The 23,248-nt window shown below is 40.3% G+C and overlaps 1 protein-coding gene across 1 annotated transcript in view; it reads right to left on the bottom strand.

The window, feature by feature from the left end:
* Positions 1-21,005, bottom strand: part of LOC140307351 (PDZ domain-containing RING finger protein 4-like) — a 117,038-nt gene extending 96,033 nt beyond the window's left edge. The window contains exons 1-2 of the mRNA XM_072386194.1: positions 20,423-21,005; positions 20,217-20,303 (exon numbers count right to left, since the gene is read on the bottom strand). Of these exons, the coding sequence (XP_072242295.1) occupies positions 20,217-20,303; positions 20,423-21,004 (669 nt within the window). The 5' untranslated portion in view covers position 21,005. The remainder of the gene's footprint in view (positions 1-20,216; positions 20,304-20,422) is intronic.
* Between the last annotated feature and the right edge of the window lie 2,243 nt (positions 21,006-23,248).

Below are 23,248 nucleotides of genomic sequence, written 5' to 3'. Positions count from 1 at the left end.
TAACAAGTTGTAGGGATTTATTCATGATCTTTCGAAAAAGATGGCCACACTTCAGTTGTTAACAGCATCTTTGTTACCACATAACCAGCAACATGATGAATATTTTTCCTCTGAGTGGCAGTTTCAGCCATAACTTCAAAACATGCCCTTGGTTGTTTGTTTTTTTTCCTTCTAAAATAGTTGTCATACTTCATATGAAAGACCAGGAGGGAGCGCTGTGTATTTCTTGACGTCATACGGCTGAGGTCAAACATTTGCGGGGATGACAAGATTGCTGACTACAAACTTTAAGCAAGACACACTTCTGAGGGCAGCAACAGCAGGATGCATAAGCTACACGGGTTGAACGGCAGTGGGTCTGCCAGCAGCATTTTGGCAGAATCACATACAGACCTACGGTGTAAAAAAAGAGACGCCTTTTTTGCTTAGTTTGTGCAAACAAAATTTGCAAGTAAAACATGTAGAGCAATATTTCCTTGTTTGTCAAAGTAACTCCTCACAGCACCAGAAACTTCCTTGGCATACCAAGTGAGAATGCTATAATGGGACCACTATCGACCACTGGAATTAATCAATACGGTTATTAAACTTAAATCAGAGAAAGCAAGCTCAAAAAACTAGTCAAACATGAGATAATGTTGTTAGACTTCACCCATTATTGATCTAAATTTTACATTCACGTATCCATCGCTGTACATTTCACTTCAAGAATAACATGCTTCAGTAAAAATTAAATAACTTCTATGGACGGTATTTACTGCTCACAAAAAATGAGTTTTACAGTGCGTCCTCACATGCAATGAGGTCTGTTGAAATGATGGCTGAAGTCAGTTTTGTTCACTATCTCAGGTTAAGCCCCAGACTCCTGATAACTGAACTAATTGAAGGGTAGTTTGTGGAAAGAGGCGGAAGATCTGATGGTGAGGAAATGAAGTGACAGGATATGTGCATCTCTAATGAGGACTAGGTGGAAGATTTTCAAGGGAAATTGGATCCTTTTAAAGAGGACAGGGTGAAACTGGAAAGCACTTTTTTTCAGCCATGGCAGGAGATGAAGAAGAGGTTGACAGATTCGTTCTTTACATTGATTTCAGAGGACATGGAAAAGGAATGACTTCCATCAGTGGTACTGAGGGCGAACAAAGACTTTTCAGCTAGGGTGCCTACGACTGGAGATAAATGTTTGACTGAAGGCTATTCTCCCAGCTGTGGGATCCTAATGATCTGTAGCCGTCACATTCCCATATCTCTTGTGGTACATGAGGCCCTGTGACATACTTGATGCGCTGGTCTATCGGTCAATGCAATATGTTAGTAGTCCACCATTTCTCTGCAGGTCACTGCAAGCCACCAGAAAAATTAAACCGGTTTTGAGCGGTTTAACTCTTCTTTTTTTTTTTTTGTCAATTTATTTTCTAAATCTAGCAAGAAGCCTCGAAAAACACATTATTGATCATATGAAAGCTTAGATTCTAGTATGATACTGTAATGATGGTTGATTGTTTGGGTCTCTGACTAGGTGAGATACCATCAACATAAATATTGCAATTTATCGAATTAAAGAGGATTAATTATGTTTATCTTTTAATCCTCAAATGGAGCTGCGTGTACGCCACTAAATAAGCAGGATAAATCCTCCTAGGCTACCAGCTCTGTCAGTAAAAAGAAGGGTTGGTAGTACTGTGTCAAACAGTATAAAGTAGCAATGCATTTAATGTAATGGCTTTCTAACTGTGGACACTCTTGTCCTCCCTTCAATATGTAAACGAGCAGCAAGCCACTGTTTCCAAGCTAACTAGCAGGAGAGTGAACTTCCATTAGATTTGCAATTACTGCCATCCCCATTAAAAAGAAGGAAAAATGGTCTGTGACTCAGCCACAGAAATCACATGAAATACAAATATGAGCTTTAACAGTGACCTTTGGCCACAGTACTCCTATTAACACCGCATGCTTCCCTCTCTCCTCAGCCTAATACTGCTTGAGCCAACAACCAAATGATGCCAGTCATTAAAAACAAATCCATGTCAATTAGACAGCGCTGCATTTTTGCATGGTTACATCTCTGTTCAAATTGTAAGAGAACCTGGCAGAGCCAGGTAATGATCCACAGACTCCACAGCACAGATGGTATGTGGGAACACATGGGCACCGATTAGGAAGGATTGTAAAATAGCATCCATATAATTATCTGATTAAAACGGCTCGAACCTTTCAACTTAGATTACATATATAGCGAATTTTAAACTGCGTCCCTTTTGCATCAGGCAGTTGTTTATTTTGTCAATGGAGAAACATCTGTGTTGCTAAGAGTCAATACATGCACAGTGGCTACTATTACACAATAGCAACCAGAAGGCCAAACGGCAACGACCAATAACGTGGCGTGGCGTAACCTCTCAACACTCAAGACAGCATATCACTGATCAAAACATACATTTTTAACTTATTAATCAAAAACTGACCACATTTGGGTCCTTCACCACAGTCCTTGACCCACGCAGGCCAGATCGCGGTGTTTCCTATCAATGCTATTGGTGGCATTTGACACAAGTTGTATGACATGCTGAACACTGCACCACTGGTGTGTTCTGGCCTGTAAAATCTTTTAAATCTTGCAAAGCAGGAAGCTATCCAACAAGTCTGAAGACTTAGCTGACCAGCAACAGAATAGGTTGGGCAGCCATGTTGAGCAGCGTTGCAACACAGACTTTCTTCAGCTGAGAAAATAGTTAAGCAATACACTGTAAAAGCCATTATAATAAGCATAGCATTGTGTAAACCCCTACAAAACTGGAGGGGATTGAATTGTTTCAAATGACGAAAATTTTAATTTTTATGGCCCCGTTTTGGGTGATTGTTAGCTTACCTTCCCTGTCCAAATTTATCCCTATTTCTCCAAACTAAGAGCCCTCTGATCATTGTCTACAGCACATAAGACACTGACACTGCTCATTAGTACTTCCCACAACCCTACTTAAATCAAAATATAATATCCCTTCAAGCCCATGCAGCTAGGAATCCACAAGAGATATACAGATATATAGATATACATCCACACATTACTTCATGAAACTGGCTCTGCAGCAGTGTAAGGATAAGGTATTTCAGTGTATGAACAGGCTAACGACAGGTATAATTTTAGAACTCTGCCAGAACTGAAAAAAATCTATTCAGATTCAAACTTTCGAGTAACTGAAGTTAACCTTGATGTCTTCTTTTTGTGTGCAGTCCCACTGATTTTCAGTTGGTACTGCGCCCACAGTTAACTAAGGCGCACCTTGGTAATGACAGTCCCTCAGATGTCTTCATGTCAGCGGCAGAGTCATCCGTCAGCGAGCAGTGCTGTGTAAAAGTGGTTGACGTGCCACCTCTGTGTCTGATGAATGGAGCCTGTCACTATACTGCCAAACGTCTTTTATCTGCTGAGGCAGGCCAATCCCTCTGGATCCACCTATAATCAGTTAGACCCCCTGTGATCCTCAACATGAGCCCCAACCCCACATTTATTCATGCGTAATGTCATATAAGAAATTGTTTGTGCAATTTATAGCCCATGGATGTGAAGTCCTTTTGAAAAATTACAGGTCTCTAATCAGGTTCAGTGCATTTTTCTCCCATTATTTTCTTTGATGGATAGCTATTTGATTGATTCGATTGCTTATTTAACCTTGATAGAGACGGCAAGGAAAGACTGAGCAGAATATTACGAGAAATAGATTCGCAACTGTTGGCAACTATTATGAAATACAGTCACACTTGGGGGAGGGGCATAAAATCACAATTCTCAAGAAGTCTCGATCCTTCTGAGGAGAAATACGACCTCAAAATTCTCTTCATGCAGAAGTGAGAATTTTTTTTTTTTTAATCAGAAAAAAGGCATTTTGCTGTACACAGTCTACAGCACTGCATTTACACACATTCTGTTGCCTCCTCCCATGTTGGGCTTGTGAATGCCGTTGCTTGATATTCCTGTAATAACACGGTGTGATTATGCATGTAGGATTGTAGCGCAAAGCATGGATCTCCATGCAGCATCTCATCTAATCTCTGTTCTTATCCATCACTAGTTGAGGAAACACGAGTTGGGTTTTTGCTTTTGCTAAAGACAACTTTAATAGGTCACAACGGTCTCCGTTGACACTGGCATTAGTTACTTATAAATCAAATGGGAGGAGGCATTTGTATCAATCTATGTTGCATCTTGATATGTTACAGCGTAGGTCTGATAATGGTATTGCTATTCTATTGCTCCTGTTGTCCATAATAAAACATCAGCACATTACATGTCTGCATTATTTGGTCAGCCTCAGATGTTGATTGAGTTTAGAGCCAATGAGAGCGTGTTAACACTGGAAATTAAAACAAATTACATTTATATTACATACACACCTACTCAGAGGACTGATATTTCAGGAGTAACTATTCAGCCAATCGTATTACCGGTATGTTTGCTGGGTGCTTTACAACATTTTTGGTCAAAGAACCGTGTGTCTGGTACAGTCTTAGAGAACAACTCAGCTTTGTTTTGAGTAAAATCTACGCACTACACAACGACTGAAACCAAAGGTACAGTACGGCCACAGAAATCAATCTCAGTGAGTTATCTGCAGACATGTCCCTTTCAACAAGAATGATTCAGTCCACTCATACAGTAGTTTCTACTGCCAACTGAAATGTCAAGGGGAAGGTTTGGCATGACAGCAGCTGTGACAGTACTGAGAGAATATGAACAACCTAATTCATCCCCTCGACAGCTCTTGAACTCTTAATGACTTTCTCTCAGCCCGAGTTCACAGCCATTCGTGGCTGTGTGAGGTTATGTGTGCCTTCCTGTATTCTAATAAAACCTTAAGTGAGCAAAAACGTCTTCCATAAAATGCGTCGGTTCAACAGCTTTATCATCTTGGCTTTAGCAAATGTCAAACAGGAGAGTTTCATTGGCCCCCCCATGAAAGTCTCTCATAAAATGGCCAATAAAATTTTACATGATGCGTGAAATCCTCTGTTTGTTAAGAATGTAGCTACGCTAGTCAAATCTGTGTTGATTTCTGAAATCCTTCAAGAACTGCTGAGCAACACAGACACAGCAACCCACTTATCTAAATGCGAGCTCTCATGACTTGCATCATTTTTCATTTCAACGCTCGTCTTATATGAGGCCAGACAACAGCGTGAACTTTTCTAAAGTGATGAACATCCCTGCAAACACAGAATTATTCAGTAAAAGATTCAAAAGAGACTCCAGCTTGTTATAGTGCCTCAAAAAAAAAAAAAAGAAAGAAAAAAATGTTTATTCTCCATTTCTGTTTCTTCTCTCTTTGACCTTTCCAACATCACAAAAGGGCACATTCATTAGCATTTTTACAGTTAAGACAGCTGTTAACTTGGACAATCTTAGAGACCAGGCATCATGACATGAAAAATAAAAAGCCACATCGGAGCAGCCCGGACAATAGATCATAAGAGGCATCAATAAATAATTACATTTAAATGTCTCTTAATGAGTGGACTTTGCTGACTGGGCTGATGTTTACAGCCTCTGATGAGACTGCACGCACAAGGCATCCATAATACAGAATGTCATAAAAGACTAGCCAGTTAATGGCTCTCAGTACTCTGACTGCCGTGATAACAGCATCCTCAATTACACACTGATGATGTGCTACAACCTGATATGCAAACACACTGATGTTTCCTTGGAAATGTTTGCTGTTTCAGCACTACAGTGAGGCATTCATCATGAGTTATTCTAATTATTTATCATTTTTATCTATTCTGTGACTTTTGGTAAAGGGTTTTATTAAGTGATACAAAAAAATATATATAGAGAATTTAAAGGGTAGGTTCAGTCAAATATATGTTACACTCTTCCATGGTACTGAAATAGTTTTAGTTGGATTTACCAAGATTTTGGGGTATTCGTTTAAATGACTGAAGCAGATTTTATTTTGGTTTTTGGTGCCTACACCGTTCGAGAATGGCGTTTGTAAAACTGAAAGGGTGCTTGTGGTCCAGAAAGAGCAGTGAACTCTGTTCAGGACACGGTTTCTGACAAGAAGTGTTACCTCCAGATTTTTCAGTCGTCTTTTTTATTTTTTTCCTGCGAGAATTTTAGTGAAATGTCTTAAACAGATGACTTAAAAACTTGGATAACTAAGACCAACCATCTGCGTGTGTAGTACAGCTGCGCTAAACATTCAAATTGCACCATTTTGTCGACTGCTGCCAGTCACGTCAAATGTTCTCAGCCAGATGGAACCTTGACACAAAGACAGAGGAAACAAAGAGTGTTTAATCCGAGAATGTTTCACACGGAGGCTGAGACGCTCCTCGAGGTACACTGGCCTCTTATCTACATGGCACCTCCTTAATTATTCATCAAGGTGTAAATGTGCATGTGTGTGTGTGTGTGTATAAGCTGTATGAGCTTATGTCTGGGGCACTGAGGCCTGTAAGGCTTTGTCAAAAGATGAGCATGATACGACACATGAAACAGGTGCGGCAGCGGCACCGCACAGCATGTGGCCGCACACGTACACAAGCAGACATACATACACACGCAAGGATAATTACATGCGCATGTCACTGGCAGCCAGCTGTGTGTTATAAAGCACAACGGTATCAGTTTGATGGTGTCACGCAGGAAGCGAGTGCGAGGAACTGTGAAGACAATGGGGAGACGGCCGTCTCAGTACTGTGGCTCATTCTTACACAGTTATTTTGGAACACACACACACACAGCCTTGCCTACACAAACATGCCCTTCTTTCTTCCAATGTTTATCATCATAAATAATTAATGCGGTGTTGTGGGACTTTGCGGGTACCAAAGTAGTAACATGCTGGTGATTAGAGGGAAGTGCAGAGCTGAGTTTTGGTGGAAGCTCAGTAAGACGACAACAAAAAGTAAGGAGAAGCAATACGGAAATTACTTTAAGTAGGGTTTGAACCAATTCATTAATTTATGTAGCCAGACTACCCAAACAATTAAGACAATTAAGGGAAAAAAACAACTGTCTGCAATAGGGGATTGATCCTGTGACTGTTAATTATTCTCATTAACAAGAAGCAGAGCTGTGACAGATAATCCAGTAATCAGATTTGGGGCTCAATAAAGCTTAAACTTTGAACAGCAAGAGATAAATATGAGATTATTTCAAAGCCACTGAGGGAAAAACTTGAAAATGACTCATCTTAGACCCTTTTCGTGAAAGTGCCAAATATGATGCAGAGGCAGACACCGGAAAAGTACACAAGACCACTGTAAAATATGACATTAAAAAGAGGGTGGCTCTCACTCTGCTGAGCAAGAAACCTCATTTCTCAATGAGTTTGCAGGTAATAAGCTTCCAGTTCATCTAGTTTGTTCCTTTCACCAACATCAGCTCGATCTCACGACAGATAAGTGAATAGGTATGTTGGTCCATGTGAAAATATGCAGCAATTATACAAAAAAAGGCTCATTAATTGTACAATAGCTATGGTTTCCATCCTCAGTCCTCTACTACGATACAACTGCAGTTAGGTTACTCATGATGTTTTCATTTCTGTCACGTAATGATGTCCAAAGCTTGCACTATTGGACAAAAATGCCATTGAAGGGGTCGATGGGTGGTCTTAAACCTGTTGGCCTTCTAGCAAGACATCTGGTTCAGATCCCGACTTGCACGGTCTTTTCAACAGCCCTTTTACTTTTCTATTTCCATGATTATTTACTTCTCTACTTCACTCCCACCTGCTAGTGTTCACAGTTAGGAGTTAAAAATACTTGGTTAGAGTTAGAAAACTACTTTGACACAGACTCCATGATTAAATACTCACTGGTTGCATCTCTCGTATAGTAATGCATATAGTAAGCAACTGCCTGCCAAAAGATTATCATCTCACAATTTCTAAGCCTGGATTGGGAAACAACTATGTATCAAATAGTACAATAAGACTGGGCTCCTTGCCTAGACTCCCGAGCATTGTCATCAAAGGAGTGAAATTAAAGGAAACACAAGATAATAACTTACTTTCTAAGGTTTAATGTGCAGGACTAAATGATGCAATTAACATTTTTAGGACATCTTCTTATCACATCATCATATTTTAACATCAAACAATAAACACAAATCACAAGACAAAGCTTATTCTTCCATGGCTCATTTCGTTGAGAGATGCACTGCAATTTTTCTCCACACAAGCAAATTATGTTTAATAGTTTTTCCATCTGTTGATAAGAGCATCATGCTTCCATGTGCAGCAGGCTGGGTGCATGAATTATTACAACCCAGCCGGAGAAGTGGGTGTGCATTGCTGTGGGTTGCAGGAATTTTGCATTGTGACAGAAACATGTACTGGGAGGATAAACTACAAGCTTGTATGGTTAAAAACAAGAAAAGAGGTTACTTACAGTTCACTCACTCTACCAGGGGGAAACCCTGCTGTATGGAAAAGTATGAAATTACAGTCCTGGATTGGGCCACACGGCAGCGATACATCAGCTCAGTGACAGATGTGAGGGTGCCACAGTGAATTAGGATGGTCAGATTTGGGTTGAGATAAAGCCAAACACCCCTGGCTTTGGCCGTATAGGCACATCAATCAGTATATGATCATTGCATATCCTCACACTACATAGACACAAGCTTAAAGTATATCAACCAGCCAACCCAGGAGGCCCTTAGGAGAGCAGCGCATCCCAGAGACAAGTACAGACAGAGTAAACAGACTCATAAAATCCCCATAGAAGAGCCAATTATGGCCAGAACCTGACATCTCCTTGTCGTAAAAGCTACAGGAGGCTGTAACTATCGGACAGAATGTGAAATACAACAGTTGTTATTCCCACCCATTTGTGGCGATTAAAAGCCACCCTTGAGACCTGGGGTACAGGGTAAGGAGGGTGTTCTGAATGCCTTGCCTCACCTTATGGTACAGCTCTGGGAGGCCTCCGAAGGGAGCTCCCAGTGCCAAGCAATCCTCTCTGTGAACACCTGATTTATCACCAGCCGTCTACAGCTAATGTACCAGGCTCTCTGGCACTCATGGTTGGCCCACATTGGGAGAAACCTGCTTTATAACAATCTGCACTGGCATCAAAGACCGAGCAGCTTGTATTATTCATAGGATCACCCACATTTCCTCATCGAAACATGAGATACATTATGCGGAGTGCAAATGGAGGGCTGATTTATGGCCTTTGGTTGTGTACAAACATACACACGAATAAGATGGAAAGACCCTTGAAATAACGTAACATTGCAAAGCAGAAAAAAGACATACAGGGTGAAACTGGAATAAAAAATTCCATGAGCGACAAAAATGATGAATCACCAAGTACGTTCCCCGTCTGACTCAAGACAAAGAGAATAGCAAATTAAGGAATCAATCAATACAATGCTGAATGAGAGTGAGAAATAAAGTCTCATTATCTCCACTGACATCCACGGCACTGAAAAGCTGTTTCTTCCTTCTTTGCTTGCATGTATCAGCTCAAGCCAATTAAAAAAAAACATAAAACAATAAGGAGCTGACTATTCACTTTGATAAGCAACAGACTGATAGCTGACAACCCTTTAAAGTGCTGCCTTTGTTGAGAAGAAAAAAACATTTGCCATTTTGCCAACATTTTAAAAGGGCCAAGATTTCCATAAAGACCAAAAATGTTATCCTGGAGTAAATGATCATGTGTGAAATAAAAAAAAAATCATACAATCGTTTATATGATGAGTACGCTGTCTGACTTCATTTCCTTCTTTCACAGTCACATCCAAAACATACACGCAGCTAAACACTTCAAATCAGTCTCATCAGTAAACTGCGCGTGTTCGAGGCTCTGATAGTCCAAGACTATTGATTTTACAATGCTGCAGCATTCAACAGTCATTTGCAGTGATGAGGAAAGACAATCGCAGCCAAATCATCCCTGGCATTCATTAGGAGGCAAACCGGAGGAAACCAACTAGAGTCTATTGAAACTTAATCAACAACCTGTGCAGGCTAATGGGGAGAACAACAGGAGAGTGTGTCTCTGCTCTCCCAGTGGGTCAGTGTGGCCGGTGGAAGCTGTTAAGCAACTAAAAATCAACACTCCACAGTGTTTCCATTGATCATCTATATGATACTTTTGAGTGCCTCATAACACTTTGCTATGTCGATCTAAGTCGTACATATACAAAAGACAAACTGGCATACCCTAATGTAAAGGCTACATGATTCTAATTCATAAAAATCAACAGAACAGAAACAGAGTGCACAGCTTTGATGAGTCACATAAGAGGAAAAGACTTGAGGTGAGGGTGAGCACAGCAGTGCATTAAACTCCATTAAAGTCCTTTCAAGTATTGTAGAGGTGGTGCGCGTATATGCCATTTTCTTGATCTTTTTTTGTGCAGTGAGAGAGACGTAATTCTGCTTTCAAAAGATTGTTCCTCAAAAATGTACAATTGCACACAACAAAGTGCTCAACTATAATTATTATAAAAAACGCCTACATTCAAACACACATTTTGGGTTTTCAGGACATAGTAAGAGTTAAAACCCCAAAATGAGGAATCGCTGTTGGAGCAAACGAGCAACAACACATATATGCATGCAGCATCCACATGTGCAGCCAAACATGAAGGACTACAAATCAACAACAGCCCCACCATGGTCTGCACAGAACTGCAGACAACAGACACAAGGCACACGTGTACTTTCTGCCATCTGCTGGTGCGAGACCACCATTACACTTTCCACTTGTGTTCAGCTGTGGTTTGGATTTGAGCAGTAGAGCGCAGCAATACTTATTTTTCCTCGTTTCAACTTAATCTGCAAAACAAGTGCTACTTACTGAGAATTGCATGACGTGCCTACCGGTGCGTTCTCAATGTGGAGAGACTGCGACAAAGCCAACTCCAATCTTGAGTGCTGAGATAGAATCAGATCTAGTGAGAGATTGGAGTGGCTGCGCGATAACACAGCCAGATGGAGGTCTGGTACCAACACCAGTGCTGTGACCTCAGCATGCTGACTCAACACCACCATTTGTACTGTGGTCCAATGTATCTGGCTCGGCTTCTGGTGGTAGTCACACAAACACACATGCAGATCGCTATCGGCCTCCTGGTTGATATCAATTAGCAGGAAATGGGGCAGAGAAACACTGACGTATGTGCACAGAGAAATAACAAAGAAAAAAAAAACACATTTCAGCCTGCCACACTCTCATATGCTCCTTTTACTAATGAACAAGTTGGCGATATGTGCCATAATAAAAAGCACTACATTACATTGTCTTAAAGAATTTCAGTCAACTAAATTTTTTTTTTAGCTTAATCTGTATATTAGACCACTTTTTGTTCACATATAGAGCAATATTTTCTGTTATGAAAAAATCTATGCGTCATCTTTTGCAAGGAATGAAGCAATATAACAAAGATACTGCTGGTCAGGATACGGAAATATGAAAATTGACTTTGTAAAACACTGAACATGTACATTCAGCATGTACAGTATCATCAAGGGTGCAAATCTCTCGACTTAGCTGTTCGACAAGTTTAAACATGTAAAAAAAAAAAAAAAAAAAAGTATTTTCAACTGCTCCCTCTGACTGTTGCCATGTTTACATAAATGTACTAGTCAGGATAATACTGTTTTAGAACCTACTATATAAGAAACCACTGACTTCACACATCATTTGTTAATATCAAACGTCTTTAAAAGGTTTAATGATATGATAGCATAATTCATAGGTAAAAAGAATACTTAAGTGTGATTAAAACAAATATTCTCCTTTCAAGGATTTGACTTTGCACTATGACTGCTGTCAGTAGAACAGCAGCAATCATAGTGCATATTCATACTCAATTTCTTTGCAAGGCCATTTAGCCAATTAAAAACCTTTCTCAGTTCAGGCAATGTCAAGAAGGCAATGATTAGAATAGAATTAGGCTGCTCTATCTGACTGAAGTAATACATTAAGCCTTCAAAAGATCCTAAAAGATCAAGACGCAACAGGCAATCATCACTCTGGCGATTATAAGGGCAATTACAAAGGGCCCTGCCTTAGACAAATAATCTGCTGAAAAAGCTTTAAACTCCAAAAACAATTAAATTACAAATGCTACATTTTACCTTTTATTTCTTGGTTCAGTTGTATTGTGATATACAGTAGGGTCAGGTTTAGTTGAGTTTGTCCACATTCTTATCAACAGTGTCCTTTTGAAAGTTCTACAACTGAAAACCGATCATAGTGGCATGTGTGAATTTTCAGAAATAATGGGGAATCAAAGCGGCTGCAGTTAGTTGGATTTAGTGACATCCTGCAGTGAGGTTTCAGACAACAACCAATTTAAAACCCCTCACCCTACATTCCCATTCCACATGTTCAAGGGAACCTAAGGTGACTTCTTAAGACAACTACATTTTCTTTCTAAAGCCAGAGAAGCCAGAGAAGCCAGCCTTTTCTGGGTAGCTGTACGACAACCTCTGTGCACAAGGAACCATTCCCTCGACGAAGGGTTAGTTGAAATGTACTGTAACAGAAACCTTTCTCATTTTTGGCATTGCACGCTTATGAAAACAGTGGTTAAATAATTTGTTATATTCCATTTCTGACAGTAGACGCAAACATGGATACTTTGATCCTCAAGATATAGGAATGGAAGGTTTTCCAGGGTTGTTTTTCCAGTGGTGTATGTCCCACAGACAGAAATTCCTTTCTTGTACCAGGGAAAAGGCAGAAATCTCAACAACAAATATCGTTACATCTAACGATAATGAAAAAATGAAACCAAAACAATGTGCGGTGCAGCATAATGCTACATCGCAGAGTCTTAGAGCTCTACCGGCTTGTGTTTGTGTTGCTGTGTGTACTGTTTTTTGTGCTTACACTTGTAATGTCTCCCCTTCTGTTGGCCTTCGAGATGGAACCAGGGCAGGGAAAGAAGTATGGATGTTTTGATCCCTTGTCTTGGCAGACGCACAGGGCCCTGCCAGTGTTTGCTAATACCCTCGACGCACCTGGCATATTACACAGGCTTATATCCCATTCCTCAACACCACCCTAATGTGGTGCTCCAGTCTCCCATTATATAGCTGTTTCTCTGAATGTATGAGCAGCCTTTGCCCAGATGTAATTAAGCTCTAATCCTCCTGTCGACAACAGCAGAGGTGGCCTTCATTCACTTTGCAGATGAAAGTTCAGATGATGATGCACAACCACGGAAAGGTCAATGGTAACGTCGCGGTCTTGTCTAATAAAAGCCGTGATGGGAGGACCAGCAAGATCCACAAAAGGGCATTTCAAAACCCTATGTGGATGATTCCTGCAGTTTAAAGCCCCAGTTTTGTGTCCAGACAGCTCACGGCCACAACCAACCAATTACTCAAACATGTGAAATTCTAGATTTGTAGAAAAGTAGAAATCAATAGCTGAAAGGAAAGGTTCGTTTCAGCTGTGGGCAAGTGAGTAGAGTCTTTAATAGACACTATTTGCAAAAAAACTAACTGTAATCAGTCATTTACTCTGGTTTCCTCCTGGTTAAAAAAAAAAGAAAAAGAAAACTACGGATTTGTACTAACTTGACCAAACAAAATCAGCAATAACTCATCACTTTACTCGGCTGAAGAGCAGTGACTCTTGGTTCTCACCGTGGAAGGTGTATCCACAGATTTACTTCATTACACAGTCCACACAAGCTGACAGGAACTGATGACAAAGTGACCACTGCTGTGTTTATGTGCAGTTATGTACACACACAGCTGACTGTGTACTACTGTGAACATGATGACTCAGGCCTTTTAGTGTAATTTCTCTGTAACAGCTGCACGTTAAGCCACATGTTTATCAAGCTGAGAGAGATCAGTACGGTTTGTGTGAGTTCAAAGGGCATCGAGTCGGTGACTAATCGAACCCCCTACTGGTAGCAAAGATGGGAACAGAGGGGGCGACTGAGTTTGTATTTGACCACAAACAACAAGTCATTTTCTCAAGTGTTTGGTTGCACGAGAACTCCTCCATTACAAAGGAACGTTGCCTGACATGAGTTTTAAGTGGAGTGGGAGGCATAGGATTTCATCTATTGCCGACCATTTGCAAGCGTGCCGTTATATGAATGTGTATGTATGTGTGTGTCTTTGAGGAGGCCTAACAAAGGTAAGCAGTGTCAGCGCAAAGGAACCTCAAAACATCACAGTGGGAAGTGACCTGGAAATTTCATCAGTTTCTTTTTCAGCCTCCTAGTTTATAGCCTCCTTGACACTAGGCTCTTTTCCAGATGTTGGTGGTTGAATCCTGAACTCGATAATCTAACCGAGAGGCAGGAGAGAACAGCGGGCTACAATCAATAATTTGTACACAAACTCAAGTTTTCTTCATCAGGATTAACTAAAGGATCATGTCGCCAAAGGTTACCCCAGAGCTGTGCTGCAGAACACAATTGAGCTGCGATTCACAAAAATTTGAACATCTGCTAGGAAAGATGCACACAAAAATCTGCATATACTACTATATATACTATATAGTACAATATATACTACAATAAACTGCACACAAAGTGATTCAATGTTACAGTTAGCAATGTATTCAGTTTAATTACCAAACCACTGGTATCGTTTACTGCAATGAAGCAGTTTGGCTTTGCAAACTTGTACCTCAGGAAAAAAAAGAATTCAAAGGATGCATAAAGTCACATGCATTAATTATACCGATTTGTATTATTTGTCCATGAGACAAGTGCTCACCATTGTTACCTTCATCGGTGTTAAAAAGTCTAGGGGATCATTTAATTGAATTAAACTTAATTTAATTAAAAAAAAATTAAAGGTCACCCTTTAACAGCCCACAGATTATGCTAAGTAACATTTTTAAAGGAGTTTTCCAGGAGGCAGGGCCAAGCTGTCATTTTTACGAGCACGGTGGTGTGTTATGGAATGATTTTCTTCTTCACACCTCCTGCTTAAAACAACAGACCTAAACAGCTAAAGTAAACACACGCATGCACGCAAGAACACACACATCTACGGACAAAAAGACGATTCATGACGCAGCCACTGCCCTTGGTTTGGTCCAAATCCACAATGTCGGACTGTGGATTATCCACATCTCAATATCTGCCTCACAGCTTTGGAATAACAGCTCGTTTGCCAAACCAACACCTGTGAAAACATTGAAAATTCCTCTGACTAATGAAAATCCTATTAATAGTCAGGGAGCTAATAATAAGCTATTAAACAATATGTCTGTTAAAGGAGGGCTGAAAAATTAAGTCCTTATCTGTATCAAATTTATCCAACTGATAAATCTACGTAAAGGAACACTGATGTTTGTTTTAGCATCTTGGTGAGTGCTGGAACTGGAAAGGAAATAGGAAATGGTGAGCAGGGCGGTCCCTCTCTCTAACAGGCAAAGGACAAACAGTTTACATGGAGTAAATTCTGAGTAAATGGCATCCCAAACAGAGCAGAACAGGTACAGAAAACACCTCCAGGGGGCTAAACCACACAGAACATAACAAGCCCATATTTCTAGCTCAGGGCTGTGATCAACTCAATATCCATTTCAGCAAAGATTTTTTTTTTGGGGGGGGGGGTTCCCCTCAATCTCCCAGATGTGAGTGTAACAGACAGCAAGCTGTAATCCTATGTCTTTTTTTTGTGAACTCAAGCAATTTCTTCCATTTTCAACAAAATGCTTTGGGGAATTGGAGCACAAAGAGACTATAAAGCTGTCTAGACAGGCAGCAAAAAGATGTGTACAACCGTGGGCCCAAGTGACGCCACCGTTAGATATCTGCCTTTGTTTAAAGCAACATAGGAAAATGTGTATGTATTTTTTCTATATTTCTCAAATAGTGTAACTGATTTCTCCTTCCAAGAGGCCAATTCCACAATTTCGTAAGAAAGAAACAAATTCAGTTGCTGCTAATTCTATTTGGGAACTTAAAGTATCAAAGAAAGAAAAAATCAAATCAACTGTCATGAATGCAGACTCTCTTCTCTCAGTCCTTTCTTGTTATATTTTTTAGTGGCAGCAAACGAACTGGACTGCCTTTGTTTCCGCCTGTCATGCAAGACACAGATACTTGTGTATCCTCTCCTTTCCTTTCCTCTCCTCCTCTCCCTACCTGGTACCGATATATTCTGGGTCAGCAAACTAGATTTCCCCTCACTTTTTAGCAGGTTTTGGTAAAGGAAATTAAAACAAGCCGTCTGATGGGAATAACATGAAAATGCCCTCTGAGTCTGCAATCATTGTACCAACAAGAAAAAAAAGTGTGGATTTGGGAGACGAGAAGAGTTGCAGGACAGTTTTACATCAACTGTGGTTTCATCTGGTCTTATGTAAACTTAAGGGCACATTGCATGGCCAGCAAAGGGCAGTATGGTTTTTGCAACTAACCCTGTTGCCTTTACAACAAAGCTGACCTTTCAGCAAGACTCACAACCACCAGCTACATTTTCTATCAGGCCAGTGAGCACACAATCAGTAAGATCTAGATCAGTACATCTCTGAGGTACATGGGACATGGGGAAAGTACACTGTGACTCACACTCGTAGGTCAGTCTTTCAACACTCTCTTCACTTGGTTTCTCTAATTTCAAGCTCAAAACAATAAGACAAGCTCTCAGAAACCTTCACCTAGGCATCAAATCTGCTCAAACATTGGATGTCTTTCGCAAATATGAACACATTTGGGAAGCGTTCCTTGAAAGTATAATAAATCACATGAATATCAAATGATATTCATGCCTCGTCTCTCACTGAAAAATCAAGACTATAAACAGGAAAATCTTTAATTTCAGAAGCAGAGTAAGAGTTTTTTCCAATATCACTGAAGGTCAGTGCAATGTAGACTTCAAAATTTCCACTTTGCACTGTTATAAAGATGTGAATTAGACAAAGAGTCCCAGCTACACTACTTGTGATGTTAAAAATTCCTCCTTCGAGCCAGATTTTATACAACCATCGTAATGAACACGAGCCAGATGCTTCCTGTGACAAAGATGCGAGAGTCCAGCAATAAAAAAAAGAATAGAGCTGAAATTCCCATTTACAATGAGAGCATCTGTTAGGTTCAAACCAACTTCGAGAAAAAATAAAATAAAATCCGCACAAAAAAATTAAATAATGACAAGGTTTCTGACTGTTTCAGTGACAACAATGACAAGTACGAAGTAATTCTCTGTCTCTGACTATTTGGGTCAATAACAACTATTTCAGTTTAGTTTTCATGGAGTTCTAAAAAGTTTCTGGAGGTTCAGCTGTCATTGATACAGTAAAACTGTAAAGAGAAGTCAGATCAGCGGAGGAAATTGATACATATAAATGGTAAGACATAGAATTTTTTACAACTACCAAGAGGGGGCACATAAAGGTTAAAGAGAAGCAGACCAAGAACTCACACTTGTGGAACCCCTGAGGGAGTTTTCATTTCTACAGCTTCAAGAATTTCCTACTGAAACATGTTACTTTAACTCCCTTAAATACCAGTTAAGGACCTGTCAAATTAACTGATTCCTAAAGCTTTTGAAATAAACTGCCATGATCAACACTGTCAAAGGCAGAAGTACGATCTAGCAGACCTAAAACTTAAGATTACTTAAGATTTCCAAAGTTAATTTAGAGCTGTTTCTCTGCTATGATTGAATCTGAATCAACAGGGCAGAAAGCTTACAAATTAGTGGCTCTAACATAAGATAATGAGTAAGGGGACAATTAGGAAGCAGAAATATGTGACCATGTATCAAACAATGAAACATGGTGACTAATACTTCTTCAAAGACATGCTACACTCTCTGGTTTGCAGAAAGATTCATTCTGCAGCAGGATAATGACCTAAAACTACATGAAGACCAAAGAAAACCGAAAAGTGGACTTTCCTCAACCTTCACCTGATCAGAAGACAAATACTGTCAAGGAATTTTCATTCATGTATATCCTCTTTTCAAAATCTGGGTTACAAAGTGTTTTATATTAAAACCAAAGCAAAAAAAAAAGAACAACAACACTTAAAACAAGGAGCATAGTGAAACAATGTAAAGCAGCACCTAGCAGAATCTTGAAATGTTTAAGTCAGACAGAAAAATACTTCCAAAAGAAAACCGTCTGGTCTTTCAGATGCGATTTAAAGCACCTCAGAAAATCTGCCATCCTGACTCCCAAAGGAAGTTTTATCCATTGTCTGGAACCCAGGACAGCAAAAGCACAGTCCTCTTGTGCACTCAATCAAGATCAAGGAACAGATAGTACGCTTTGATCAGAGGATCTGAGGAGTCTCGCACGAATATTAGGCATTAAAAGTTTACTGATGTATTCTGCAGCCAGATCATTCTAAGCTTTACAAACAAGGAGGATTTTGAACTGAATTCTCAATTTGATTCACGACCAACTCTACAAAGCTCCACATTTACTAGGAGATTGAATCGACCAAACATTTCTGATGCCACACCAACCTCTGGGGGGACAATGTCTGATCATGCTGGAACATGCCTATTAGGTTGGCATAAACTTGTTAGACATATGAAGCTCAAGTGCTGCTGTCATAAAGCAAAATTAAGCTAAAAAACACAATTCAACAGTTTTCTAAAATTAATTAGTGAAAAAATTCAACATTTAATGTGTCCCATATAAGAATATAAAACTTGAAACTGAGCTCAGCAATGGGGAAAATAGGCTTGATTTGAAGCCAAACAGAGGGACCTTAAATGTTCCACAACTACTACTGGGATGTTAACAAGTTATCCAGTTCTACTGTCCTAAAAGAGACGCCCATAACTTTTAGGGCCAACTTTAAAGCTTTACTTCCTGAACTGCAACCCAGCTCTCTCAAGTATTGGAAAATCCATTTGGAAAGCAACACACAGTGACAAAACTATTAAAGACGCATTAGAGAGGAGCTCTTAGGCAAGAAATAAGAGGGCCAAAAATAGATGCTGCCATGTTGCCAAGTTTTGGCCGGAGAGTAAGCAGTTTTCCACATTAATCAAAACCAAGCCTGTTGCACTCCCGGCATGCTGTAGGCAATTAGCGGGATACTTTAAGTGACCATTACCACTATTAAACCCATCCACCCTCAACAGCAGCCCAAACACAACCAAAGGTCCCAGCCAGAGGGATAATAACACAAACTTTTAGACTACCTCATGGGCTTACTAAAACAAGAGCTAATATTAGATTCAGCAGCCACAGTGGAGAGGTTTTAATAAATCCTTGCAACAACCAGGACTCAGAGCAGTAAGTACGGTTTAGCCTATCAATTATCAACTGGCATGGATGAGACTGCAAAAAAAATGACAAATGATGTCAATGTAGTCTCAAGAAAACACATTATGTAAAAGCTTAGAAGGAAAAAGACAGTGATTAAAGTTTAATCCAGAATATTAATATCAAATGCGATTCTTTTTCTTTTAGCAGAGCTGCAGCAAGTAATATAGAGTCGGTCCATGGCATATTTCAGTTCCTGCTTCTTCTATTTTGTCAGCCTTTCTCATCTTCTATTGTACCAATAAAGAGTTTTCGGGAGTGGAAGCTGCAATCAGTTCATTAGGGAAAAAGTAAATATGAGTAAGTGATGAAACTAATCACAAGTCGGATTCAGCACACTCACTTTCATACTGTCCCTGTAAACAATGTTCCATATGTTGAATTTAAATACATCCATGATTTTTCACTACCTTTTGATGACAGATAAAGTTGATCTGCAGTGATCTAAGAATCAAGCTATGACATCAGAAAAATAAAGACTACTTTGGAATCATCTCTCAAGTTCCCCAGAGAAGAAAACACAGACTGAACAGAGTCCTCTAGCATAGTGCAGTCGATATGCAAAGGCCCAACAGCCTGGTATTTATGGAACAAATTTCCTTCTCATAAACACACACTCTTGCTGCAGGAGATAAAAGACCACTCCATAGCAAATGATAAACAGAAGGGTGTGAGGGGAGATTACCTACTATAAGCCATCGTCAGTCAGACTGTGATCCCAAAGTCAACATTTACAAGAGGAAATGTCTGGCTAACAGTAAGCAGAGCCAGCAGGTGAAACAGAGTAAGAAGCTTATTCCAAGACCACAAGAGGCAGAAAAAGTCCTGATGTCCCAGATCCTGCATCGGCAACACCAGCAGCGTCTCAGGGGACATTGCATTAATGAGATGCGTTGCCAGTGAGAGGAGCAGCAGGGACACGAGTGTGAAAAGGGCACATACAGAAAAGCTGTTGGGAAGAATTAGAGTTCTCCTCTTACCTGTGGCGCTTCCCGCGGCTCTCCCTCTGCACATGTTATTTTATCAGATGCCTGGTTCTGCATGTCAGCTGCTGCGCTGAAGTCACTCTAATTTAGTCAACAAACAAACGTGTGCTCAGCGTATTTGAGAGAACTCAAAGAGAAGTCATTAAACTTACAGTTTCCATTACTGCTGCATCAAATGTGCACATGAAATGTCCTCTCACCTGGCAGTATCCAACAATCTGTTCTGTGATACTGTTGATGTGCAGCAAGTAATAGTGCAGTCTCCGTTGGTACTTGAGGGCAGCGAGCTGAGCTTCGTGTTGTACTGTTGTCACCTGGGCTAACAGGGACTGCTCCCTCCTGTTCCACCTGAGCCTCGCCATCCGGGATTCATGTTCCAAAGTTGCGCCTCTTTCCTCCAACGCGTCGTTGACGGCCCGGAGCGCCTCCACACAAAAGTGTCCCCCTTTGTTGCTGTCGTTACTGGACAGCAAAAGTCCGCATCCTTTCTGACAAAAACTTTGACCACGGTGACCCGTGTGCGGCTTTCTTTGCGACATCTCGCCAAGGTTGAAAGTTTGACTGACTGGGTCCTTTCTCGCCGAGGAACGCGGGCAGTCAACGCGCATAGTTTGCGCAGACAACTTTTCTTCGCAGGAACGAGTTAGGACGGACCTTGTGTTTTTTGTTTTTGTTTTACAAGTCTCAACACATGAGGGCATGAATGCGCTGAAAAGTTTGAGAGGTCTGCGCTGCTTACACTGAGCTGATGCGGCTGCGCCACAGAACGTGCCACATGACATGTGATGATGCGCCGCCGGAACTTCTCATCTGAGCACAAAACCTAAGCTTTCTGACGTTTTTTCCAGATCCTTCAGGTCGGAGTGTGTTGATGAAGATTCTCAGTCGTACAGGTCATGGTAATCATAAGAGCTTGAATAGGGACAACTGGACTTCTAGATCCAAAACGAAGTCCAGTTGCCCTTATTCAAGCTCTTATGATTTCAGGTCAGAGTCCCCATCTTGTCTTTTTTTTCTTGTCATGTATCATGTATATTGCACTTAATTAAAATGAACGTCGTGCATTTTATCGATAGAATCTGGTGCCTTGTTTTGTGTGGTTTGATCAAGTGTGCGCAGTCGTGTGTTATAATTATTGTCCAGTAGAGTTCGCTCATTCACGCATTACCTCTAATGTTATATTATGGGGGCAGTTGAGTTCAAAACAAGTCACCAACACTTCACATTTATTTATTTATTTATTGGGCCTTTTCCTTCAGCCCTTCTTTTTGTCCAGTTTGAGGCTCTGCATTGATAGAACGTGTTTCAGGAGGAGGATGCTCCTTAAGTGGCAAAATTCCAGCTGTAACACAATATCTGCAATCAAACCTTCATTTTAAAAGCCTGAGTCCAGGCCAGTCTTTCTGCCTGATACAGCATGACATACTGCAGGCATCTCAGAGACAGAGTCACATTTCAGGTCTCCCTGCAAATCGGTCTGTCGGTTCCGGTCTGCTGCGTGCACCAATTTGAAGCATGTTTTGTGTTGTCTGAGCTGTCACAGAATAGGTGTAGATTTACAAAGACAATAGTACAATCTGTGGCGGGACTTCACACCTGTCTGCAAAAACACACGCAATCTAAATGTATTTCTTTAAACAAATCGTGTTAAGGTAGGAAGGTATATTTTAAAGTAGGAGGGGTGAAGCAAGCAGTAGCCTTGTGTTTGGAAAAAGTGTCACACAGCCACCTGGAATCAGACTTATCACACAGGCCATATGCTTGGACTGATAAGCCCCTAAATCATGGCAGAAAAAAAAATAAGTTATCTGTGTCTTTTGTTCTCTCTGTGAGCTGATTTCACCGAATGACTGTTATGGACTTGCTGAACTCGAGAATCTATATCTGATTGATTTGTTCTGACCTAATCCAACACGAGAAGTGTTATCAATTTACCTTTCATCTGCTTGATACCTGATAGGAGACAAAACTCTAGCAGCTGTTTCTTCTGGAGAAAAAAAGAAGAGGGCTGGCCTTATCTATAATGAAGGACAGATTGAAAACACTTTATCTGGTTTATATAGGTGCTGGTTTCGGTGAATAACAGCTTTCAGATGGAAGAGAAGGTGAACATGGAGGTGGGGGATCAACAAATAAATTGATAGCTTGTTGAAAATTTGTGTAAAATGTGTTTGAATCCCAAGACAGTCATGACTTAAGCCTTTTTTTAAATACTATGCTCATTTTGAATGAAACTCAAGCAAAACATAGTCCGAGTATGTTCTGTTTTGCACAGTTCTTCAAATAGTCTTCTGTTGGGGTTTGGAAATTGAGTTTTGAAAGCAAAAGGTATTTTCCCCATTCTTGCTTGATACAGAATATCCAGTTGCTCTGCAGTTCGGTGTCACTTTTTCAAGTTTTCATTTCATAATACTCCAAATGTTTTCAAAAGGTGGCAGATCTGGCTTGCAATCAGGCCACTTTAGTACCCAGACTCTTGCACTGTTGAGCCTGACTTTTGTATTACAAGCAGAATTTGGATTGACATTTTAAAGCATTCCATAAAGAAGAATTCACCAACACAGCATATGTTGCTCCCAAACCTGTATTGTTCAGCATTAATGTGCCATGCCATATGTAGTAATGCAGCCCCTCATACAGTCAAAGATGCTGGCTTTTGAACTGCGTGGCAATACTTCATAATTTGTTTCTAGCTATTAAAAGTTTTGCGTTGTCAGGTTGTAAAAAGAAAATAGATAAACCTCCATTTGTCCAGAGACTCTCTTTATGCACTTACTTTTGATCCCGCACTACGTTTTGCAATACTACACATTCTGAAATTTTGAAAGTCTGACTATGCCCTTGAATGAAGTACTTGAACTAAAGTAAACAATGGTAAAGAGTCTTTTGTATGTATGACTCCCAGTTCTCAGCTAAAAGTGCTCTCAGAGTAACATATTTTTGGGGTCACTCATATTTCTCAAACTCATATTTTTTCGAATAACAGTCACTTTCAGCAACAACAAGAAAAGACAAGCAGTGCAATG

Source organism: Leuresthes tenuis, unplaced genomic scaffold (genome assembly GCF_036924035.1).
Source record: "Leuresthes tenuis unplaced genomic scaffold, fLeuTen1.0.hap1 SCAF_5, whole genome shotgun sequence".
Classification (NCBI taxonomy): domain Eukaryota; kingdom Metazoa; phylum Chordata; class Actinopteri; order Atheriniformes; family Atherinopsidae; genus Leuresthes; species Leuresthes tenuis.
Note: the sequence above shows the minus strand (reverse complement) of the source record. Positions and strands in the feature narration are given on the sequence as shown.